The 25,175-nt window shown below is 38.7% G+C and overlaps 1 protein-coding gene across 3 annotated transcripts in view; it reads right to left on the reverse strand.

Moving 5' to 3' along the window:
* SYNE1 (spectrin repeat containing nuclear envelope protein 1) overlaps positions 1–25,175 on the reverse strand; it is a 302,834-nt gene that overhangs the window by 271,620 nt on the left and 6,039 nt on the right. For 2 of the 3 annotated variants that reach the window (XM_054197389.1, XM_054197388.1), the window contains exon 2: positions 21,558–21,823. In XM_054197389.1, the coding sequence (XP_054053364.1) occupies positions 21,558–21,621 (64 nt within the window). In that variant the 5' untranslated portion in view covers positions 21,622–21,823. Of the gene's footprint in view, positions 1–16,250; positions 16,863–21,557; positions 21,824–25,175 lie in introns of those variants that run through there. The other variant, XM_054197395.1, reaches the window with a different exon arrangement.

Below are 25,175 nucleotides of genomic sequence, written 5' to 3' on the forward strand. Positions count from 1 at the left end.
ACCCAAGTGGAATGGAGCAACGCTGACTTACCCTGACTGAGGTTTTTTCCATCCTTATATAAGTCTTTGCATTAGGTAAAACATAATGCAATCAAACATTGGAAAAACAGGCAGAAAATGAGGAGGGTAGAAGGCAAACACAGAAATGGATTTACACTTGTTTACCAGGAGCTGTGCAAATAACTGGGTTTTTTTTTGAAAATTTGTGTTTAAAATAACACTAGTTATTTACTATAACATAGTATTAAAACAAAACAAAACAAAAAACAAACCCACAAGAACTACTTTTGCTTATATCATTACAAATACTGCCTTCAAAGTAAATTTTAACAAGAGATTTTGCTAACCCTTGAAATCATTCAGGATTCTTCCTAGATGGAACAGACTTGGGGGAGAGAAAAGTTACTATGTTTGGGTTTATGCAATTTTTAAAAATCCGTTTCAAAACTTCTGGGTATCTGTTATCTCCCTGGACCAGAAAATAGTAGAGCTTCACAACTTAAAAATGTGTTAAAAAAAAAAAAAATTAATCCTGAACATCTAAACTGGGAAATATGAACAACTGAATGTGCAAAATGATCCATCTTGTGCTACGGCTCAGCCAAGTTGGACAACAGCCACAGATTTTGGGTGTGTACTCTTACAAAAACCACAAAAGGATAAACAAACAGATAGACAATTGCTGTGGCAATTAAAATTACTTAAGCCTTCACACAGAAATAGGGAATGCAAAATGGTGGGGTTTAGCAGTTTCCAGTGTAAAAGCAAGCAGAGTCCTAACGTGCTGTCACATCCCATCAAGGTCAAAACTGGTCTGCCTTCACGATGAATCAACATAATAGTGCATGAAGACAATCTGAGAGGCAGAGGATATTAAAACTTCAGTATTTTAATGCTAGCATGGAATGCATGATGGGACATTTTGCAGGTCCCTGCATTTTTTATTATTAGAGAAGCAGAGGAATCTCAGTGATGTCAAATGGGGCTGAAGGTGTTCTAAATTTCTGAAAATGAGGCCACATGTAGTTAGGTACAGAAATATGGATATAGCTCTAGGGATCCAAGTTAAAAATGTAGCCTTTAAAAAATAAACAGTGAGGTGTATTAGAAGCCGAAAGTATCGCAGCTATGCTAAGTAACCTTGAAATTATCCCCATTTAAAAAATCTGATTAAGAGAGCTGCATATGTCTGTACAAAACAAACTGATTACAGTTTCTCTTCATCCCCCACAGCAAATAATATTTTAGACAAGAATAATAAAATATGACAGTGTCTGTGCCAGTGCTCCTGGGTAATATCCTTCAGCTTACATGCACGTGTTCATGCATGCATACATGAATGCACAACATGAATATATGTGTGCACATGCACATGTTAATTTGGGAAAGATATAACTATTTTAGTGGCCATTTCAGTGTTAACAATACTTCATAGACAGAATTCCAGTACTGAAAAAAGACAAAAAAAATAACAAACCAAAAGCCACCCTAAATCTCCATTTGAAAATGCAGTTTCTGCACAAAGAATAAATAGAGAAGCAGATAAATGTGTAATGGTTCTTCTTCAGCCTTTGTCAGGCTCTGCCTCAGCAGTCATGTTCTACCAGCAAATAAGAACTGAAAGCCGGGATAAGCCTTATAAGCCAGTGCCTGGGCTGTAAGCCTGAATAGAGGGCTTCCCCAAATGTCAGCTGAGTCATCCCACCAGCTGTTCCTAGATGTTCAATTTGCCACTTGGCTCAAATGCTACTACTTTTCTTTGTTGCTTGCTCCCACCAACCTAGATATGGTTCTTGTGACCATTTAGCCCACCCGAAGTATCTCCGGCTTGACCTGCATTTTCTTCAGGGCCCTGCCCTGTTGTACATACTCCCTTCTGATTCCCAGTGTGGCTTCTGAGTCTCAGAAATTGGCCAGCATCTCCTCAGCAGCAGGGTATCTCCACAAGTCCTTAATTGCTGACCACAATTCTGGGGTCACACTTTTAAATCCTTCCCCTTGGAACCAAGTGCATGCATCTTAATTGTATTTCCCAGCTATCATGTACTCTGTCACTGCTTTTTCATAGAGTAGCAATTTCTCCACCCATCTTGTTAGAAGGCCTCCCTGAGACAGTGTTTCAATTATTATTACCATTATTGTAATACAATTATATTTGTTTATAGCTTGCTTGGTGGGGCTTCTATCACTGAACCTTCAAGTTACAAATATCTTTCACCTATAACTTAATGTAGCCATAGATGTACTAAGATTTTCAGCTGAAACATCCTCTTTTGTCTTGATACAAATAATTCTTTGCGTTCTCTTCTTGACTAACGCAGATACTTCTTTGTGTTGGTTTCTGGATGCTGAGGTAGAAAAATGCTCCTCCAACAGTGATGAAGAAGCATATGGGAAAAATACAAACTTAAATATTGATTTTTATGAAATTCTTTCATAAAAAGCATTATTTAAGTTTGTATCTTTCCCTTCAAAATCTACTGACAATAATTTAAAAAATTGTAAATGATAATTTACAAATGAAAACTTGATTTGATAATTTTAATTAAAGATTTGGATTAATTAATAACAGTTTGCTTCCTAGAGGAAATAACCCAGTTTTCAAATTCCCCTGAATTGACAGTATTATAAAGAAAATCTGGAGAAACATAAATGACTCAGTAATGAGTCCAAAAACCCAGAATATTAGAAAAGTGTAACCAAGGACCAGTGCTGTACAAGTAGCAATGCATAGATTTGGGACATTATCTTCCCCAGATGTTTTGTATTGAACAGTTTATTGATATTTACAAATTTTTTAAATGTAAGTATGCAGAAACGCTACCATTCATAGCTAATTCACAGTAAAGATTACTGGTCATCATAGTAAGAGTCTAATCTTTTAATACGGTGTTACTATTTAAAATAAACCCTCTTTGGATATTACGTAGGATCACACTTAATAGATCCCAAGCTTAAATAACTATTAAGTAATCAGCTGTGACTTGGTCTGGGTGGTAGGACTCTCCTGTAGGATGCCCCACTAACAGCTCTTCACAACAGCTGCCAAACCAGTTACCCATCCTGTCCTCCAGAAACCTTTTAGAGACCTCAGATGTGCCCTAGAAGAGCAGCTCCTAAATTCTCATGTGGGCCTGGAATAGTAGTTGTGAAAGATTTGTAGGACAGCCTCAAAAGTTTTCCATAGGAGATGCTCCTGCCAGAAGGAGATCCATACACATGGACAAGTGGCCAAGAGTGTCAGCGAAAGTGTTATCAGATCCTAGGCATTATTTTCTAATAATGTATGTCTTATTAAAAAAACAAAAAAACAACAAAAAAAAACAAAACAGAAAACACAACCAACAACAACAACAACCCACCAAACAAACAAACAAGCCCAAACCACCACCACAACAACAACAACAAAGCCAAAACACGGTGATATTTATATTTTCACTTTTCTGGATAAACAGTGTGCTTTGGTCTCTCACCAGCTGGATGATAAACACATGCACTCTGCAGATAAAGGCAATAGAAGCATCCTGAAGACTAAGCCAGACTTTCTATTTCTGGGCAGATCAATAGCAGACCATGGCAGGCTGATTTGGCAGGGCCATGCAGGTCAAGCGGTCACCCTTATAAATAACTGACGATTGAGCAGAGCGCTTCAAGCAGCCTGAGGAACCGTGGCAATGAAGCTACTGCAATAAGACAAGCTACATTGAAGCACGGAAGACGTACAGAGATGAAAAAGGTAACTGTAATTCAAAATTAGGGAGGAAGTGTACCTTCTGCACTTCCAGCGTTTCCAAAACTTTCAAGACGGAAAAAGCAAAGTACTGCAACTACTAGTTGCAGTAAAATGAAGACAGCATATTAGTCCCTCATGGCCACAACTGAGCTTCTCAGAAGAGACATTTAACTCCAGTCAGTTGGCTATAATATAGAAATTATTATTTTTTCTTCATTCTACAGTATCACCTTTTCCTTTACACCATTTTAAAATATCAAAGACATTCTTTCTTCCCCTAGAGCCAATACGAATGCCCATGCTTGGTCTACCTATTCACCTGTCCAACCCCACCTACCTTTTTGCGTTTTGTCTCTATGGTCCATTGTGCTCTCTAATGGATGCAGCATGCAGCTACTAAAATAATTTTCTTGAACAACCTCCTCAACAATGTGATTTCCCTAACAAATGTCTTCTTTGGTATTCTTCTGCCATTTCAAATAAAAATAATTTTTCTAAAAACACAAGGCTCTCCATAAATCTTCTAAATTGTCATTTGCCCCTGCACTGCCAATTACTGCAATCCCATCTTCCATATAATTTATTTCTCTTGCTTTGCTTTCAGGCTGCTCTCCCTATCTGAAATAGCTAGTCCATCACACCGTATCAAGCAGTTCAGACTCTCGACTTTGAAATCCCTCTTTGGAATTTACCTTTCCCTAAAGCTCACAAATAGGAAGAATTTATGCCATTAATTGGTTTAATAAATTATTTTAATAAAAAACCACTATCTTTTCCTATCTTTCCAAAGTCAACTGGTGTGTTTACATACGATTTGCAAATTCAGACTAGATTCTTTGAATATTATTTCATCTGCAGCTCCTAACTGCACAGTAGATAGCATAAAGATCCATAGAATTCGATGAAAATGTTTCCAGATCATCTCTAGTGAAAAATCACAAACCCAAGAGCCTGTATATGCAGACATTGCAATTTAGTTAATATTAGTTCTGACTATCATTTGAAGGCAACTACTGCTGACAAAAATTTTACCAGTCACTGGACCCAGTGGCTAACTGGCGCTGGAGCGGGTTTTCACTACAATTCCTGTGATTCCTGCATTTCAAAATTCATCCAAACCTCAAAAGAACTTGTGACACCTCACCAGTTCCTCCAGTGTTTGCCAGTTGCCACTAATCTGAAGACCTAACATTACCATCAGAAGTGGCACCATTTTGCTAATACTCTAATAATCTTTTCTGCTCTTCTCAAGTTACGGTAAAGCAGCTATGAAGCCTAAATTATATCTGGGTAGTATAAAAAAAATTATACAATTTTAAATTGTAAAAAACACTATAAAATATTTTAAAAATAGTATAAAAACTCAGTAGCCCTCTTAAATTGTCTTAAGGTTTAATTTTTGCCAATGCATATAGAAAAGAGTTCTTCAACAGGACAGGAATTGGTATTTTTAAACATAGGGGGAGAGAGGCACAGTCACATTTGCCATAAAGTCACAGAAAACAGTAATTTTATGATCTCTTGAAGAAAGACCACCCACCTACACGACAAGGTCCCAACAATAGAATAGGTTTTTTTAAAAGAAGCCAATATCCAGAATTGGTGGTGCTTAGGACAAAGGCAACTGATTCATTCTATGTCTGCAAGTTTTCAGAAATACTATATTTGCTCACAGCTTTCCTGGCTTCATCCAGTGTTCATTGTCTTTTGGTTTCATAAGCACTAAAAATAACCAGCATCTGAAGAAGAACCTCCTTTAAAGAAAACAAACACAAATCCAAAACATAAATCCAACACAAGCATTATTTCCTTCTGATGTTTTTGTCATGATTTCAAGTTCTTCATGAAAACAACGTATGGGTGGAGTACCGCACGGACTGGAAAGGGCAGCAATGACCTCAGTTACAACTCTCATTAAAGCAGGAGAGGGGTCGGAGCCTTTTCCACAGTTAGGTGTTTATGATCTGTGGGCTCTTTATGGGATGTCACTTCCTGGTATTTTTTTGTTGCTGTTTGTTTTGTTGTTTTTTTTTTTTAAATGAAACGTTACTGCATATTTCTATATGACAGAGATGCAGGAAGAATACAGAAATGTGTTTATCATGTTTATTTATAGGTCATAATTATTACATAATAATTATAGAAAAGCACGGAAATCTGCAGGTACTGAGCTTCTGCCTGCACCTCTTGTATTTGATCTACTCTTAAGCATGTCTTTACTGTCTTTACAAACGTAAGAAAAGGTGGTTTGCCTTCCAAGCAGGAATGTTGTAAAGATAAATGCCTTAGAAACTTGGAGAAACTTAAATAACGTGTCAGCAAGGATCATATAATTGCAATAAAATACCATGAATTTTCTATGAATATGTTGCTGTTGTTTTTCAGTAGAGCTCTACTTCATAAAAAGGAATAAAAGGATGTTTCAATTGGGTTTAGTACTTAATTTAAACATAATATCACAGCACTTCTACACTTGCTGTGTTTAGGCTTTGCCAACTAGATAATGAACTATGTACTCCATTAACTACTCTTATTTTACGTTTGGGATGTATTAAACATTTTTTGTTTAGATAATAATTTCATCAACTGGACTTGAAACATCTGTGTCTGTTGCTTTATTGTGTATGTACACATACATAGATTTAGATATGAATTTGTCAGATCAAATCTCTGACTTTACACAGCTTAAGATTTTAATTCCAGACTGAAGATCTAAAAGTGGCCACCAGGAACACAAGACTTGCTGAAAGATGTGTGCAGAAGCACAGTATTCCTATTAATAAACATCAGTACAAAAATTAAGATGCATGTATCATACTGCATATCATATTCAAACTTCAATATTCAAGCTGTCCCAAAACCTGATTAGCAGCGGGTTAGCAAGAGAAGGGGTCTTTTCCTGATTCCCATCCATACAAACTCCTGCCAACAAGCAGGAGTTCATGCAGCCCCTAAGACACTGAACTCCACAGAATGAAGTTACACTTTCAAACACTTCCCCCTCCAGCATGGTTTTATTATATCTGGCCTCCACTAAGTCTGTGTTGAGAGATGTTGCCTTTGAAGACAGCAGCTTCTCCTATTTCTGTAAATTTACTATGTTAGGTAATCTTCACTTACAAAATGCAAACGGATTATCAAAAGAGGTAAGAGGAACTTGTTCATTTGGACAGCTTCCTCCTTTCTATGTCCTTACATGTTCCCTTTTTTATTTTCCCAGCACAGTATTGTGTGCTCTTTGTCCAGAGGACACAGCATGTGCCCAACCTGCAACTACCTTTGGGCATAAGAAAAAACAGTGAAATGCACCACGCACTTCTGAGTTGAGAGTTTGAGGTCTGTCCCTTCATAGGCATCCAGCCTTTCACATCTGTGAACACACACACACACACACACACACACGTTTACTTCAGTGTAAAGTTAATCAGCCTGATATTACCTGCCAAATGGGGAAGAGATTCCTTGTGCCCTTTTCCACTCCATTTCTCACTTTTACATGCTCACAAAAGACACACTGTCACTCAGGACTGAATTCTGAAATTATGTAGATGATCAGGACAAGGTGATCACAGATTCTCCTGGCTTCACAATTATGAATTATTTCAGGTTAGGTCACAGTCTCATCTGGTTCATCTTGTGCTAGCTTCTCCAAAAAGTCTGTCTCAGCCTTCACCAAATTACCTAGCTTCTCCCTCAAGGACAACACATCAGCTGCAAGCCCTGCACGTTTTCTGTACAACAGTAAGAGGCTTACATTAGTATATCAACTATATTTTCATTCTTTAGTTGAGTCTCAGTTGCTGGAAAAAGTTTAGATGTATACATTCTCTTAATTTGATGCTAAGATGGGAGGAAAGAGGGAAACTAGAGAAATTCGATTATTAGAATATACATTATATCACTAGCCAAAAACTTAATCTTTATTGGTGAACAGCAAAGCTCAGTCAGTTGTCACTGTGGTTACAGAGACCTTAGTGAACTTAAAAGTCTTAAGCTTGGTATTCATTTGCCATAGTGATTTTTTCTCTTTAGCAATGGGTTTATCTCAGTCCCATTCTGAAGGTTTGGCGGTTGTTTATTTTTTTTTTGTTTTGGTTTGCTTTTTGCCGGTGTGGGAAAGGAGACAATTTTCCCTCCAAATAAAGCACAGCTTTAAAAGGGTAAATCTGCCAAAGAAGCTTATGTCCAGCATTGCTGGCAATCAGCCACGAATTCTGTCCAGTCACTGAGGAAAAAAGATTGCTGGAGAACAGATGATCAGCATCCTGTAGCACTGGTTTGACAGAGAATGAAAGAGGTCATGTAAACGCAGCATATGGCTTTCCGTGAGAAGCTATTGAGTTGTATCCTTAGATCTCAGCATCTCAGGTTAAATGGTTCTATACCAGAACAGAAATCTAGATGACAATGCCTAAAAATAAATCTGAACCAAGAACCATTGCACCTTTTTAATTATATGCAAATATCAGCTATGAACAAGCTTGTAATTCTTTTTGCTTCTGGTTCTGCAGAAAAAAGGTAAAAACAGTTGAAATTTAGATAATGCTAAAATAACTTGCTCTTATCCAAGTCATTTGTTAGTAAAAGATGTAATTAAATTGACAGTTTTGAAAGCGTAAAGACAACCAAGCACTAAATTTTACTAAAAGAGGCCAGAGAAAACCAGAACGTAACAATTGACCAGACTGAAACTAGTCTAATTAAATGGAATCAGGGCTTCAAATTATCTGGAAACTGAAGTAATGACCTAGAAAACAAGGCCCCTTTATCAGGAAGAGAGAAGAAATGGAGGTACTTCTTTATAACAGACTAATGAACAGCTCTTGCTGTATAATTCAGAATTTGTCGCCAGAGCAAGTGCAAGAGAATGCTGCAGGATCAGGGAAGCATGACCCAGCACCGCCCATCACCCAGTAATTAGCAAACAGTCAAATCCTGACAGGGAGCCGCAAGTAATGATGGTATAGACATTCTGATTGTACTCACAACTAAAATTAATAATTCAGATGAAAGATTTCTCCTTTTTGAGCATACAGGTTTTGAAACAGAATACTGAGACCACAGTCAGAAATCTAGCTTTGATTTCTCACTGAGGTGGGTCCTCAGAGGAATGCAGATACGCCTTTTGCTAGAAGATATTGTACAGTGCCTCCATAATAAACTACCAGAATGAAAACAAACTTCAGGGCAAACATGCTTTTAGATGTTGGTTGAGACTGAGACAGTTCACAACCAATAACACAATTAAAACTCTTGCCATGGTAATTTTTATGTTTAGAGATGTAAAGCAGCTTCTCTCTCCATTTTTGTTTTTCAAGACAATGTTATTGCTGTTCTCGATAGCCAATCTCCTTTCCTCACTAATTTTTTTTCTGAACAGTTCTACCTATCAGGCTATATGAGTTCCTTTTGCTTTCACTTTTTCTTTCTATGCATACTCCTATGCGTTTGTTTGTTCTGTTTCCTTGAAAACATTATTCACAGCTTTTTACCCAACTTCTAACAAGTTTATCTTGCTCGTAGATGCAAAGAAAGCATTAAAAGACTTCTTTTTTTGTTTGTTTCTTTTTGTGAAATGGGCTTTTTCTCTTTAAGCCATTTAATTGTCCACTCAGCTCTGATTTCTGTGCTTTGCGCTTTCTCCTTTGGCAACAAGAAGTAGCTAAATGTCCAGAATTTTGATCAATCGACTCCAGTCTTCTCCTTCCCTACAAAGAAACTTCAATGCACATTTTCATGTAAATCTGTTTATCTCTTTCTTTTGCATTACCTGTGACATTACCATAATTCAGCTTGATACTTATAAACTTCATCACAACTTGAGCTCCTTAACTGCCGACGCTAATGTTATGTTAATTAACCATGTCACTGAAGTCTACCAGAGAAATGGCACAGATTTCAGATGTGGTCTCATTCACAGTATAAATCGCCTGGCAGTTTGCATTTCAGTCAGAGAACAATCATTGTATTGTCATGCCTGTTGTTATAAATAGCCACATATTTGCGACTATGAGGTTTGCCATTTTAACTATGCCAAGAATAAATCATTTCTTAAAAAAAAAGCACTGCAGCCTATACAATTTCCAAAATGTTTGGAAGAGAATATACTTGAAGAAAACTTGAAGAAAATATACTGTTAAAACTTACAGCGTGACTCTTCAAAACATGCTGCTGAATGTGTAACTTGTAATTTTTAAGCCAAATTTCAAGCTACTTCCTGTTCCCGATGACACAGTTCCCACTATTTGTGGCCTTCAATAGGAACAACCAGCTACTAATAGTAAACAGAAATAGCTATTAGTAGCTACTGGTAGGTACATGTGCACCTGATATCTATTGGTAGATAAATGTGCACCTGATTCGTAGTTCCAAGCTGGAACTTAACCAACTCTGTAGAGTTTTATGAACTGATATATTCTTCCTGACTGCAGTAAAGATCACGTTGCATCCTACACTTTCATAGTGGTGGGTGAGAATGAGACCTTGCTCTGTTTTAATTCCCATCTGGAAAGTGATATTAACTATCCTTACCACCCTCACAGGTCAAAATATGCTACTTCATTACATATTTGCATATCTCTTTCAAGATTAAAAAAAAAAAAAAAAAGAAAAAAGAAAAAACATTGACGTTGACTACTTAAGAATCAGCACAATGACATACCATTATCTGATCTCATTCATAAATGTATGTAATTTCGTATTCAAACCTGAAGACTTCAAACTGATAAATATAAATACGAAGTGTAATTTTTTTTGTGCAGACACAAGTTTCCCCAGGGAACACAGGATCTGAATGTGCCCAAGATCTCAAACACAAACACACAGAGACACTGAGCATGAAATATTAGTCTCTTAGAAACTAGATGTAAACACAACAATTAACAGTTCATGATTCCTTTTATTTATTCAAATCACTTCTGGCAGTTGGTCACACCTCCAGTTTTCTTAGTAACCAGACAAATGAAAAGGCAGGCTCAGGATTATGAAAGAAGTATTATGCAACAAAGCTGTGTACAAGCTCACCAAAGTGTCCAAACAAAAGGCGATTCTGGAAAGCAAAACCAAAAAAGCAAATTATACAACTCTTTCCCCTTCCCCGATACAATGCAATGGAGCAGCAGCAGATTTTCTGCTCCTGAGATGGTCAGTCACTCAGAAAAACAACCAAAATGAACTTCTGTCTCTTTTGGAAGCAGAAAGCAGAAGCTTCACAGTAAGATTCAGAGCTTTGTATTGAAAAAAGTTTAATTTGAATGAAAAAGCAGCAATCCAACCTTTCACTACGGCTATTGGTTTTTGGTAGGATGGGTATGTATTTTAGAAATGTGAACAAGATTGTCACACGGTTACACTTTTATATAATAGACATGACACTAAAGAACAAAATTAGTAGTTCCAGGACAGCCCACTGACTTCAGCTGATAAATAAGTATTTAGGTTTAGAAACATTAACTATCTTGAGGGTACTAAATACATTTGAAAATAATAAGTTTCTAATCCCTGAATGCTAATACTATTGTAGATTTTTAATCCACTTTATTTGTATATTTATGGATCAGATCATAAAGTACTTAAGTCTTTGAAGCTGAAGAAAGGCATCAAAAGAGGTATAAAAAAATGTTCATCAGGCCGTTTTATGGCAGTATCTATCTCTAGGTGACGAAATGCCTTTTCAGATCTTATTCTTCCTGCATTGCACAACTTCTGTAATGCAAAGAAGCCAGAAATCCAGGTTAATTAGCCTTATGTCCTGTCTAATCAGTCTCAAATCAGGGTATGATTATCCACGTTTTATTACTGCAACTCACATCTGCTAACAAAGCTTTACGCCCAGAAGACCTCTGCAAACACAATAGTTTGATCACGTTTGCTTTTTCACTGATTTGTAGTTGACCAGTGGATGGTCTCACCTCTGTCTCTCCTGTCCACAAACTTGACTTTTGACTTCCTCAAGCGTCACCTCTCCCACCATGGCCTGAGCTTCTGTGACAACGCACTCCACTAGGGGAAAAAATACCAGCTGGGCTGCAAATCTCAGCGAAGGGTCCATTCCCGAACATTTCTCTCCTTATTCGGATGGGAGCACAAGCTTTGTGACTCCCATGAAGAGGTATTTCTCGTCCTCCTCACTGTAACAAGGCACATCAGCTTCACCCATGTGTGAACAGAATTGCAGCATCCAGGCTGCAAAACAGCACTCAAGTACGTAGCCAATCCGATTAACAACAGAGAATGATTGGGCTGGTACAGTGACTGGCTTAGTACCTCATAGCTATTGTAACGGGTGAGGCTGATTCTCTGTTCTCTCCTGAAAAAACACATTGTGTTTCCGAACTACCCAGTGGAGCTAAACAGGTGGTGTTATTCATCACTGTTGTTGTTAACAGGCGTCAAGTAATAGAGAAAATTCATCTGTATCTGCAACTACTGAGCAAGCGTCAGTTTGCACTCTCAGTTCTGACTCAGTACCGGGAATGGCTGCGCCACTTGAACCTGGAAAAGCCTAAGGACGTCTTGGCAAATGAGACGATAAAATAGAAACCCTGGCCAAAACAAATAGAATGAGGAGATGGGCCTTTACACAAGTTCAACTGTAATAATGATTTACTTTAATTTACTTGGGAGAATGAAAGCACAGTCCAAAACTGAATTTACCACAAATAACTGTAACTTCTTATCAGCCGTCAAGTATGAAGACTACAGTCTCCATTCCTAAGCGAGCTGTTTTTCTTTTTTTCATCTATTAGGCACTGTAAGCAAGTAAATATTTTGTTTTGCTACACTGTCTTGGCCTCACATCTTCTTGAATACTGTGATCTTGTATGTAAGGTGGTTTCTTTTTTTTCCCTCCAAAACCGGAAAGCTAAGAGTAATACTCTTCACCTACTATTGCTGTTGTAATTCATTCCCTTCACCTTAGGGAAAGAAGATTTTTCCTTTGTTTTAATGAGCTTAAGACAAAGCCTTTTACAGAACAGCTGCTGCATTCACAAGGTCTGGAAGCGAGCGGCTTTCTCACAATAGTGCCTTGAGTAAAGATGTACAGAAAGTCCACATTGACATAAGGTCCTTGGCACTGTACGGTGAAGAAGCTGTACCTCTCCAGGTACACCACTGAGACTCCAAGCAAGCTGGCAGAGGCATGACAGCCCATGCAGTTATGACAAGCTACACCAGCTGCCCTGTATGAGTAACGTATAGCAAGCACAGGAACGGTATACCACATTTGTACAGGCCTTTGGCATCTCTGTAAGGGGAGGATGAATTTTCCCAGGGGATTAAACTGGCATAGCTAAAACAATACTCGGCGATTTGGGTAAATCAAATTGTAACTCTCATTCCACAGCAACAGCCATGTAGATACAGGCTGTTATTAAGTGTTCCAGGTATGTCTCACATCAGGGTGAATACAATGACAGTCTTTAGCTTGGAGATTCACAGGTTTTCCAGGTTTGTATCACCAACCTAGCAGTGTTATAAAAAGATTACATACATTCTCCATAGACACTTAAACCAACGTGCATCTGGGAGGGCATAATCCTCTTCAAAGTACTAAATACTATGTAACAAATACTGAAATGTAATTATATAAAATCTGTTGAAATGATAGTAAAAGAAGTTTCACAAATTATGTGTCTTAGGACGTTAAAGTTTACCTTCATTGCAATGAAACGCCAAACGATATTTCACAGTGCTAGATGTTAACAAGGGTGACTCCTCACCAGTGGAGATGGAGAGACAGATGAAGCGGAGAGAGAGGGGACAGCAGGTTGGGGTGTGGGGTCTTGGCCTCCAGGCAAGCTGTGCTAGGGCTGGGCTGGAGCCCAAGAGGAACCGTCCTCACCATGTGGTAACCCAGCATTACTCCTTCTTCCACGCTTACCTGGAGTTTACTCATCCTGAAACATGGGGATGCTATTCCACTAGTTCCCTAACAGTTCTGATATTGAATTAAAACAATCACTGAGAACCCAAAATAAACCAGGATCTCTTTCAATGGTCAATTAGCCCTAGTTCCTTCGCACACCTTCTGAAAAGAACATTACATGTGGACCAGCCCCAAATTAAAGTCTACTAACAAATGAGAAAAATAAAGCATACACTCCCCAAAACAAGCAACCAGAATTTGACTATAAACATTAGCTGTGTAACTAAGTAATCACTTATAACTTCCTATAAAATGTAATATTTCAAACATCTCTTCTTAGCTTCCTGGGGAGAAATAAATTCCAAAGAGCTAGGGGGTTTTTTTCAGTGGTTTTGGTGTTTGGTTTTGGGTATTTTCTTGGTTTTAGGTTTTTTCCCCTTTCTTCTTTTTTAAATAGACTATTGGATTCTTAATAGGTTGTTGACGCTTCCCTCATAAGGCTCCTTCTCATCTTAGATGAAAGACAGAACAAGTAGCCTGTTTTCTTGCACACAATAATAAACGATTCACTTGGATACACACAACTACCATCCAAAAAACTTCAGTGTGAGTCTAAAATTAGAATTCTGTGATATCTGTGATATGACTCACAAGGAGAAGCTTTGTGAGAGAAACTAGGATATTTTTAAGCAAATGAAGTCTAAAGTACAAAATAAAAACTGCATTCTAGAAATAGTCTATGGAATAAATTGCTAAGAATTGTTAGGTGTTATTTTTTAATCTGTGTGTTTTATCTACCTACAAGTATATTTTCTGAGGTATATTATCATCTTGCTAATTAAAGGTGGTGAAGTTTCTGATTTCCACAAAGGGGCAAAACAGGATTACAGGAAAACAGTAGAACTTTCTCACTGAAATATTTTGCCTTTACACTACAGAAGTCCCTACATGAGTATACGAACATGGCCAGCAATAGTTCCTCTACACAACTATTTTAATGCTTATTAATTAGTAACTAAGGCCAAGAGATATGCCCTTCTGCAATTTTCTGTTCCTCTAGTATTAAAAAACAGAGGTGGCATTCCAAAAGGGATGGTTATTTATGATGATGACAATTTGCTATGTTCAAATTTAATAATACATCCAATGTACAAGATGTATTACAGGAAGATACTACAGCACAGCTGTGAGAAGACAGAGCTTAATTTTTCAAGCCTGAAGTATACTTTAATATAAACAGGAAATTATTTAGAAGTCGCAAAACTGACAAATGACGAATGTCATAACCTGCATAGAAAAACCTGACATCATAATACCTCGAAGATATTCTCATTCCTGATACCCCCAACCCAACACTATTACTAAAATAACTGTCTGTCTAGCAGCCTGTCAGAATAGAGGGGGTGCTCTCAGAAATACTCATCACTGTAATATTTTCCTTCTTAAAATCCTTCCCTTCACCAAACCCTCAAAATTGACACGTAATTGTTCCTATTTAGACTTCTTGAAATATCACCCCTTTCACACCAGTAACAAATATGGCAGATTTCAGTCTTAAGTGAAAATAGGTTTTGAGCCTCAGATAGGGACTTAACCAACATCAAACAGCTGTGGTGTGGATGCCTACATATGAACATGTCAAACTAGAATGAGCAGAGTGGAGCTGCTGAAGACGGGTTCATATAAAACACAATTTGCCTGACATATTTTGGATATCCACTATATTTCAGAAGCACCACTTTTAACCACTGCCTATAAAGCGAACCAAGGAGAATTTTCCTCTTGCATTTTGCCTCTTGCATTTTGTCTAATGAATCCCATCCTCGGTGTTTTAATGTAGCACATGAGAAGAACTGCAGTTTTTGAACTGTGTTCCTCCAGAACTGAATGAAAGCAGTCTCAGTGTGAGACACCACCATTTCAACCATTTTCTGCCCTAAATATATACTTTATCCCAGATGAAAACTGAAAAAAATACGCTGATTTTTCTTAAGTAGCAACTCAAGTGCAAATATATGTTTGTCATTTATATCACCTGTGTGATCTTTAGTGCTTTGTATCCTGGTTGACCAACAACCAAGTGGAAAGAGGAGCGCAGGTTAATTTACCAACCCTTAGAGCTGTGCTGTGATCATCAAAATTGCAAACAAGGAAAAGAAGTAAATACAAATATGTTGATTTGGGGAGAAAAAGCAGTAGAAAATTATAAACAATGAGATAGCAACATTGACTTAAAAAAAAAAATAGTTAAAGTTTATTTTAACTCACTAACTTGGAATTTGTTAACAAAGGAAAAACTCTAAAAATCAAACAATAGGACCATGTTGCACTAAACAAATGCCGCACTGCACAGACTGACCTAGGACTGTGTTCTCATGGAGGAGGACACAAAATAAAAGCTAACTGCAGTAAAAAAAAAAAAAAAAAAAAAAATCAGCATCATATGGTTCTGGTCACAGAGATACTCATTGCTCTGTATATGACAGAGCATTCTAATACAACATGATGCCTAGAATTCAGTGCATACTTTAGTCATTTGTGCTACTAGTTGAATGTTTTGTTATCCTTTCCCTTGTGGTTCTGCAACACCTACAGGCAGTTCAGAACTTGTCTCTGCCAGCAATGCATCAGATTATTACTATCAGATACCTGGGTCAGAAGAGACCTGAAGTGGATTCTTGCAGGACTTGTTTCCATACGCATAAACCAGAATTAAATACTTCTAGCAATGGTGATTTCACAGCTAACCTCAGCAGCTTTCCTTATCCAATGTTAACTAATATTTAACCTGAATGCCCCTGGCTGCAGCCTAACCTTTTCACATGTTTTTGTTGTAGTAAATGAAAACACTTGATCTCTTTTCTCTTTCTTTTTTACTCTTTAATGATTTCCTTTCCAGCTATGATGTTTTTTCCATCTGTCTTAACATTCACACATAAATCTTATATTTCAATATTTTGTTCTGAAGTAATATTAACTTAAATTTTCTCATACTGAAAAAATATTAATACTTAAATCCTACTTGAATTCCTCCTTTTAAGTAACACGGGCTATGATGCTATTCAGATTCCCAAGTCATCATTTAGATCTATTTGGCCTTCAGGTTATATAGTCTACAGAGTCAATAGAGTCAAAAGAGTCTATTTTCCCTTAATGCACTGCCAATATGTAATGAATTGCCTAAGTTACAAGACTTGCTCACCAGAGAGACTAATAACTTACACTGGCATCTCTTGTAACACAAGAATCTTCCAAATCCAACCAAGGTGCAGGAATCAAGCTGGGACATTTCAGAGAGTGAAAGGTTGCAGTGAAAAGGCAGCAGCAGCAGGACTACATGGAACCAGTATACACCAGCAAACCTGGACAGAAGGAAACCTTAACCGGAGCAGTATTGGTGATGTGGGGGGTAAAACTCAACTGCACAAGGTGTGCATCATGCCCCTCCTGACCAACCACACCTTTTCAATCTCGCTCACATTTACAAATATGAGGTTGCAGTTTAATTTCACGGATGATAAAACGGTAAATGGCACTGAAAGAGGAGATCCTGCCATTTGCCTTTTTGCCAGGAGCTCACCTGACCTCTACAAACCATTTTCAGCTGGTTCAGGTCTAAGGTAAGAGGAAAAAGAGCACTGGTGGAAAGAAAGTTGGGAACACACATGCAGTGAAGCAAGGTAGCTTTCAGCATCACATATCTGTTAAACCAGCTTAGCTTAATGTTAAACTGTGGCTCTTGGTACTGTTGACTTAGAAAACAAGCAAAGGAAAAGACTGGTGAAGGTACATATTAACGAAGTGCCTATCAGCTAAACAGAAAAAAATAAACTACTGTTTGATTAATAGCAACTGCTAGCACGACATGGAAAAGAAACACTAGGATGTAAAAGAAAGGAGAAGAAGAGCCAAAACTTAAGGGGAAGAAAAAAAAAAAAAAGGAAGGACAATCCAGAAAAAACCCAACCCACAGCATTCAGTGAACAGTGTTAATATAAGGAAGGCATTAAAATTACAGGTGATACTCAGTTGTAGGTAACTTCACATAAAACAAGGACTGGAGTTCAGACTACTTTGACCTGTGCTTATTGATGCTTTTCAGAAGTGTGTGAAGATTACTAGAACAACTATGGCTCCTTTTCATCATAGTGGGACTTCAGGAATGACCACGTTGCTTTCCTTCCCACCATAGCTCTTCCTGCACTATGAAGTCTCTCTACAGGGAATTTACAAAAGCCCAAGATTCCCACAAGCCAAAATTAATTTAAGACCCTTACAGGAGCAGTGATGCAACCCAGAACCTAACAGAAGATCGAGGAAAGAAAAAAAACTTTTATACTTTCATATCATTTGAAGAGGGGTTTTTTTTAAGACCACAAAGTGATTGTCTTGTAATAGTATGTTGCTTAAACACCTGCCTCAGGTTGCGTTAGCTCCTGTAGCAGTCACGCCACAATTTATGCCCCTGAAAGTCTGAATTGCCTGACCCAGGCGGGACAGACCTGGCAGCCTGTCAGGGTTGCACCGTTCGAGCGAGCGCCGAGGGAAGGATAAGCAGAAGTTAGTGGAAAGATGCCACATGCAGCTAAGGGTATGTGTCTAGCAAAAGAGTGAGATGGCTTCTGTGGATTTATACCTACCTTCTCAATTACGATTAACCTTTCCTCAGAGATGCTCCTCGCCCCCATTTAAAGTGGTAAGGCCACTCTTGTCTGCAATCCTTGTCTATTATACAGGTTATAAAATTCTCAGAATTAAAAAACAGTAGGAAAGATTTTTGCTTCAAAAACGTGTCCTTATTACTTAAAATTCAAGCGGCAAGGGATCATACTTCTTCTGGAGAGGCCTGTCTCTCTGGCTTGAGTGCAGACTGAGCGATAATGAATAGCCCTATGTCTCAATTTTTATTAGCATGGCAGGGATGATGAAGTTAGAGATGATAAATCTTATTCTCAATGCCCACCTCTCTCCTGTGCCCTGCCTGGCCCCGACTAACAGAGTAGAGCCTCCATTCTTCTGGGCAGAGAGAGCAACACTGCAACAAGTCTTTGCCTAGGCACCACAGGATAAAAGAGGTTGCGTTCACACTTGCATCCAAACCCACAGCCCAGCACGCTGCACATCTTTATGACTGTTAATCCCAAGTGGATTTCTGAGGCAGTGATATGCAGTCTTATTCTAAAACGTTAACATTTACAGAGCGTATTGCAAGTGTCACAATCACCAACAGAAGGAAGCAGCTGGAATTTTTTTTTTATTTAAAAAAAAAAAAAACCACCACAAAGCGACACCAGAACCAACTTGGTTGCATTCTGACAGTTTTCAGGTGAGCTGATATAATTGCATTCTCTTGCAGTATGTACAGCAGAGATTTCAAAACTGTTGTCGAGAATTCCAGAGAAGAGTGGTATTTTTCTGGTGTTTCCTGCACTCTCTCACCACCAACACTTACTGGAAACCTGTGAGGAGGATATGAGACAATGATGTGGAGGAGGGAGCACAGCTTACTTCACCTCTCTCCCTCAATCCCAACAAATTCCCAGCACTGACACCTTGCAGCACTCTCTGACAGTGTCACGCAGGAAGAACTCTCCTGACTCAGCTCATGGCCAGGTACAAAAGCAGGTGTTGTAAAGCACAACTGCTGCTCGGCACTGAACGAGGATCCCCCAAACCACCTCCATTCCTGTTACAGCGAGAATACTGTCAATTCCACTCTCACCTTGAGCTACACACTCAGCTCCAACCGCACCGATTCTGGGCTGCCGTGCATACACGCCAAAAAAATATCTCCACGTTCCTATGTCCGTACCTGCTCCTATTTCAGTTGACTATCATTTCTGCAAGGTAGAGCAACCTTAATTCACAAGGGCTAAGGTAGTCGCACTGCAGATTGCCTGCTCATCCATAATGCAGAACTACAGACTAAAAAAAGACTTAGGCTCCAAGCACTTCAGTCTTGGCACAGGTGAAGTATTTATTGAAATAGTGCTTCTGCAGCAAAACTCAGATCCCAGCAATACCAAGCTGAAGTGATTTCATCTGAGAAGCAAAGAATCCAGTTATAGGTATGACTTCAAATTAACACACAATGCCAAATTTGCATTTAGTTCATACACGTTCTTCTAAAACGTATTCACTTAAGAGGTCACTTAACTATTACTGCTTAATTTACAAAAAGAAAAAACCCACAAACATATAGCCGAGAACTATATACCAATTTCTACAGAGCAAAATGCATAAAAATGAAAAACAATTATGTAAAAATAACAAAGCGCAAATAAACAGAACAGCCATTTTGTCAGCAACAGCTTTACAAAGTTAGTACACAACAATTTGATAATCAATAGTCCACATGCTCTGTAAATAGCTCCTGTAACATCCTCTTTACTTATGGCTTCAGGGTACCAGCCTGGATAATCTTCCCTGATCCTTTCATTTGCCTTCATAACCTTCAAGCCCCTCTGCCATTTCTCACATGCATTTCTTCATATTCCTCAGTAGGGCGCCCTTTATTATTTCATTTCTTGCTTCAAATCTCTCTTTTTTTTTTTTTTTGTATCCTTATTAAGAACCTGACTTCTTTTAAATATATAGTACACAGATATATAGATAACGTACTAAGACCCCTGCCTGTTCTGCGAGCAATGTTGCCTCACTGTACCCTTGCACTCCCTCATTCATTTGTGTATACCTGGAGTATCTTATCCTAACGTTTTAACCTAGTGTTTAAACCACAAATTCTCTGGGCAGGGAATATTTCCTCACTCTATGTTTGTGGGTACTTTGAATGACCATTGAACAACCATTGTCCAAGAATGCAGGCTAAGAATTTAGAATATTAAAAATAGCAAGGAAAAAAGACAGTAACTGTCCAAATGTCTGCGGTACATCAAGCAGGAGTATTTTGGAGTTGAAAAAGTGCTGTAGTGAGCCTAAATGAGACAGACTCTGCATCTTTACGTATTCTCATATTAATCTACTAAGGCTACATGGAAATTATGCATGCTAGTTGTATCTAGTGGCTGGGAAACTGAGTTCAGATAACTTAAAGTGAAAAATAATAAACGGAAGGAAAAGCCATAGGATGATAAAGTTTCCATATTTAGAAGATGCAGAAGTGGGTAGCATGGGTTCTGTGCATGTAAACCTTTTGTTGAAGTCAGTGGAAGGTGGTGCATAAAGAATGGAAGAGGTCAGGGATTTATGATTAAGTTTAAAAGTTAACAGGAGTGAAACCGACAGCTACGCTGACAATTTGTTTCTAGTCAATAGCATCATTTTGAACAAAAACCTACATTCTCAATGCAAGCTTTTAGCTGCAGCATTTAGGTGTATAACTTCTTAAAAAAAAAAAGACAACAATAACTTTATTTAATATTTATTTTATTATAAGAACTTAAAAAAATAATGAATACTCAATGAATACTGCAAAGACATCCTGTGATATGTTATCTAAAAGGTCACCAACTTCAGCACTAATAATTCACTCATTGACGTACAAATTCTTCAATGCTTAACAATGTAATGAGGTACAGTTCTCCTTTGGAGACAGAAAGTATTGCTCAACTAATAAATAGTGGTTTATCAGCAGAACAGATCTACCTGTAGACTTCATAGCCAAGAAGAGGATATATAAAATTTCTATTCTCTTTTCTATGAGAAAACTGATGCACAATCAGGTCATGTGGGAGAAACAGAACCAAAGTCTCATAATCTTCAATTCAGTGTCCTGTCCCATGGATCCACGTTCATAATATCAGCTACTTTTAAACTATGCCAAAGGATTCATATCATCAGAGCCCTTCAGATATACTACAAATATTTTCCAGTAGATAAGTTTAGAACAGTTATTACACTTCAGAAATACTGTCCTGACTGTGTACTACAGTAAAAACCAGGAACCTCCATTTATGAACGGATGGCAGAAAGCACCAGCCTGAGTCAGCGTCTTACCTTGAAGTCGTTGCATGACATTGGCGATATCTCTAGACCTTGCCCCTAGTCGGGATGAGGCCATGATGTCTTTGCAGCGAGCCCACTTCCCCTGACAGAAGGCTCCCTCCAAGCTGCTGACCTCGATGCGATGAGGATCTCGGGTGGCTTCCCTTAGCGCGCAGCCCTCAGCCCTGGCACAGCAATGCCCGGGGCACTCAGACACCTCTGGTCCAACGCCAGCCCTCCCAGGGCTGGGGAACAGCGCTGGCGGGAAACCTCAGCGCCTGAAAAACAAAGTACCAAGGCTTAGAACAAACTTCTACCAGACTAAGAACCTTGAGTCTTAATAGCTATTTTAACACGTGAAGAGCGGTATGTTTTGTGCATACTGTACACCCCAGCCAGAGACACAATTAATGCTGAAAGCTTGCTTGGCAATCATCAACGGAATGAAGCTGCAAAAACAAATCATTAAGAACAATTGGCAATGCACCAGAAATCAATGCTTTCCTGAGGATGCTCGTGGATGTTGTTTTAGAAATAACAATAATGTTATACATATTAAAAGTAACACCATAATACTTCTTAAAGTAAATAATGCCAGGTGTAAAGGAGGAAAAATGAAACCACTCATAAAATCCCAAAGCTGCGTAACTGTCATTCTATTTCACCATGCTAGAAAGGAGCGCGTAATAGTAACTCATTGATCAGGATAATCCCTCATTCCACTGGACTATGTGACCTAATCTGAAATATTGAGATTCACGTGCTTTATTATTAAATAAAATCATATTTACATTCCCTTTTCTAGTGTACGATGTTGTTGTATTTGTGTGTCATTTAACACCAAAAGCTGTGAATTAGAACTGCTACACGAACTTAACTCTGTTGTAACTATAGTAAAATCTACATGACTATAAATCTGGCCTAAAGAAATTAATAAAAATTAGATTCTTCAGATAATGGTATCAATAATATTTTACCTTCTGAGGAAGAAGTACATGTTGTGTACGTATGCACCTGTTTCTCTGGTAAGAAAGAACTGAGCATATAGATACGAAAAATAATTGTATTCATACTACCCACACTAGGTGCATCCCAAATTCAAGATGATACGCAGTTGATCGATATCACAAATATGAGTGGGTTTATTGGCGCTGTGCACTTCCCTCTTTTCCTGGCCCCAAGGTCTGTCAGAGAATAAAGTCCTCCAACATCAGGCAGACAAGCCTTTAGGCTGCAACGGCTTTAGGTACGCTGAACTGTCCCAAAGGAGCTGTGTCAATATGTAAGGGCTGCCAGAGGAAATCACCTTTCAACATTTCCTTTTCTGACCCTTCAAATCATGCCTGACACAAGGAACTCTCTGCTTTCCCTCTTACTGCTGTTTTTATTGTATGTTTACCTTGTATTTTGGATACATAAGTGCTGCTCAGGTCAGCAGACCCAAGCTGGCTGTAAATTAGTGGAGCTGAGGGAAGTGCGCTTCTGATGGATCAGGGTGCAGAACAGATCGTAAAGTCCACCCATGCGCACAGCCGTGGCCAGACTGGTACCAATACCTGCTCCAGCCACATTACTGCTCTTTTTCCATATGTCTATGCTTTGCACAAGACACAGAATCATAGAATTGTCAGGGTTGGAAGGGACCTTAAAGATCATCTAGTTCCAACCCCCTGCCATGGGCAGGGACACCTCCCACTGGATCAGGTTGCTCAGAGCCCCATCCAGCCTGGCCTTAAAAACTTCCAGGGATGGGGCTTCCACATCCGGATGCTCTTATCCCCACTCTCTTCCCATGTGTGCCTCCTCTCTCCTTCAGGGGCCTCCTCCCTTCGCACCTTCCAGGCTTTGCCCCACACCCTTCTCAGGGTGCACAGAGACTCTCCGTATCAGTCACCATTTCCCAAACGTGGAAAGGCACGCTGGCAGCTAGGAAGCCTCGCCTTTGTGACAGCTAGGCAGGAGAAGGTGCCGCCATCACACCTCTCAGATGCAACACTGGCTGGGGCTGATGGTCCCCTGGCATTGCTGAATCACATGGAGCATCGGCAACCAGAACTCTCTTCCACAGCCAACACTAAAGGGCGCCCAACTTGGTGGATGGTGAAGAGGAGGAGGTTTTCTGTTGCTCATGCTCACACAGGTCAGCTTTGCTTCCTTTGCAATATTTAAATGAAACCTCAGGTTTTCTAATCCCATCCAAACCAGAGATATTTGCAACAAAGCAGGTGAAATCAAGCCTTGTTTCTGCGGCAGTGGCATTGCTAATGATTTGAGCGGTAAGGTAAGTGAGGTACAGCAACTTTTAATTGCAAGCTGCTAGACTAATTTTTGGGCAGAGATAAGGGGTATTAAAAATGCCTCGTCTGACTGGTTTTTGGCTAACAGCAGTAACATTATCAGAATACCAGCCCACTCGCACCGCGATAGAGCTGGTGGAAATCAGCTGTACATGAGCAGATTTAGAGGAGCCGTGGAAGATGCTGATCCAACTCCAAGTTAAAAGTGTCTGGGAAATTGTAATGAAGATATATGTTCGATCTACTCACACAGCAGGCTGAGTCACTGTGCAGCAATAAGTGGCAGACTTGCAATTAATAATTTATCTAGCTGATATTAAATTATATGCTGCATGAGAGGAATCTGCAGTTCTAAATATGGCTCCTCATTCAAAAGCTCCTTTGCAAGCAGTGGGAATTAACTCGTTGAAAGAAGATACTAATTTACTACAGGTGGGAAGGAAAGATTGTCACGTGCACAGTCACCTCCACAGGCAGAAAACCACAGTTCAGACATCAGCAAAACAGATGAAATGAAGCTTCGTGCACCCTGCTTGCCTGTCTTCAGCCAGCCTCTAAAGCTCCACAGAACGAGGAACCGACACGCACAGTCAGCTATTCAATGTAATGCAGAGGGGAATTTTTTCCTGACTTCTACAAATAGTTAAAGCCCACAACAAAAGATCACTTTTTTCCCCTACTGAAAGATTATACTTTTCAGATATTTAAACCTTATCATCTTAATTAAATATTCTCATAGCTGTTACACAAAATCATTTGCAATAAATGGAGTGATGTTTTCATTTCAGTCCCAGATGCAAAGATGTATCTTCAAATGGAAACGTTTTCAAAATGCAGAGGTTTTAAGAAAAGTGTATGGCTTAAATCTCATAAATCTTAGCCTGAAATAAACCTGCAGGACTATATGAGCTATTCCCTGCTTTAGCATTCAACAAGTGATTTTTCATTATTATTAATTATTAATTTTTTAGTCTGAACATATAGGGAATGAACACACAAGAATGAAACAGAATGGGTTTGCATGTAAATGAGATAAATTTTTCATCACATTTGCCACTTATCTGGATTTAATATATAAAGTTATGCTGACACCATTTTCTTATATTAATATTCAGGTACTCTGTTTTTAGATGAAAAGAGGAAACGCGAACTTCTTCTCTCATATAAAAACCATAACGCCTAGAAATCTGGTATAGTAGCATGCAGTTTACAGTTCTCTGACGTGTATTGTTTTTCCTCTTTAAATGCCAGAACAGGAGGATGTTTGTTCTATGGAAGAGAAAACAAAAACACTAGATCTATTATGGGTTAACTTATCTGGGTCCCTGGTGTA

This window comes from Rissa tridactyla, chromosome 3 (assembly GCF_028500815.1).
Source record: "Rissa tridactyla isolate bRisTri1 chromosome 3, bRisTri1.patW.cur.20221130, whole genome shotgun sequence".
Lineage (NCBI taxonomy): Eukaryota > Metazoa > Chordata > Aves > Charadriiformes > Laridae > Rissa > Rissa tridactyla.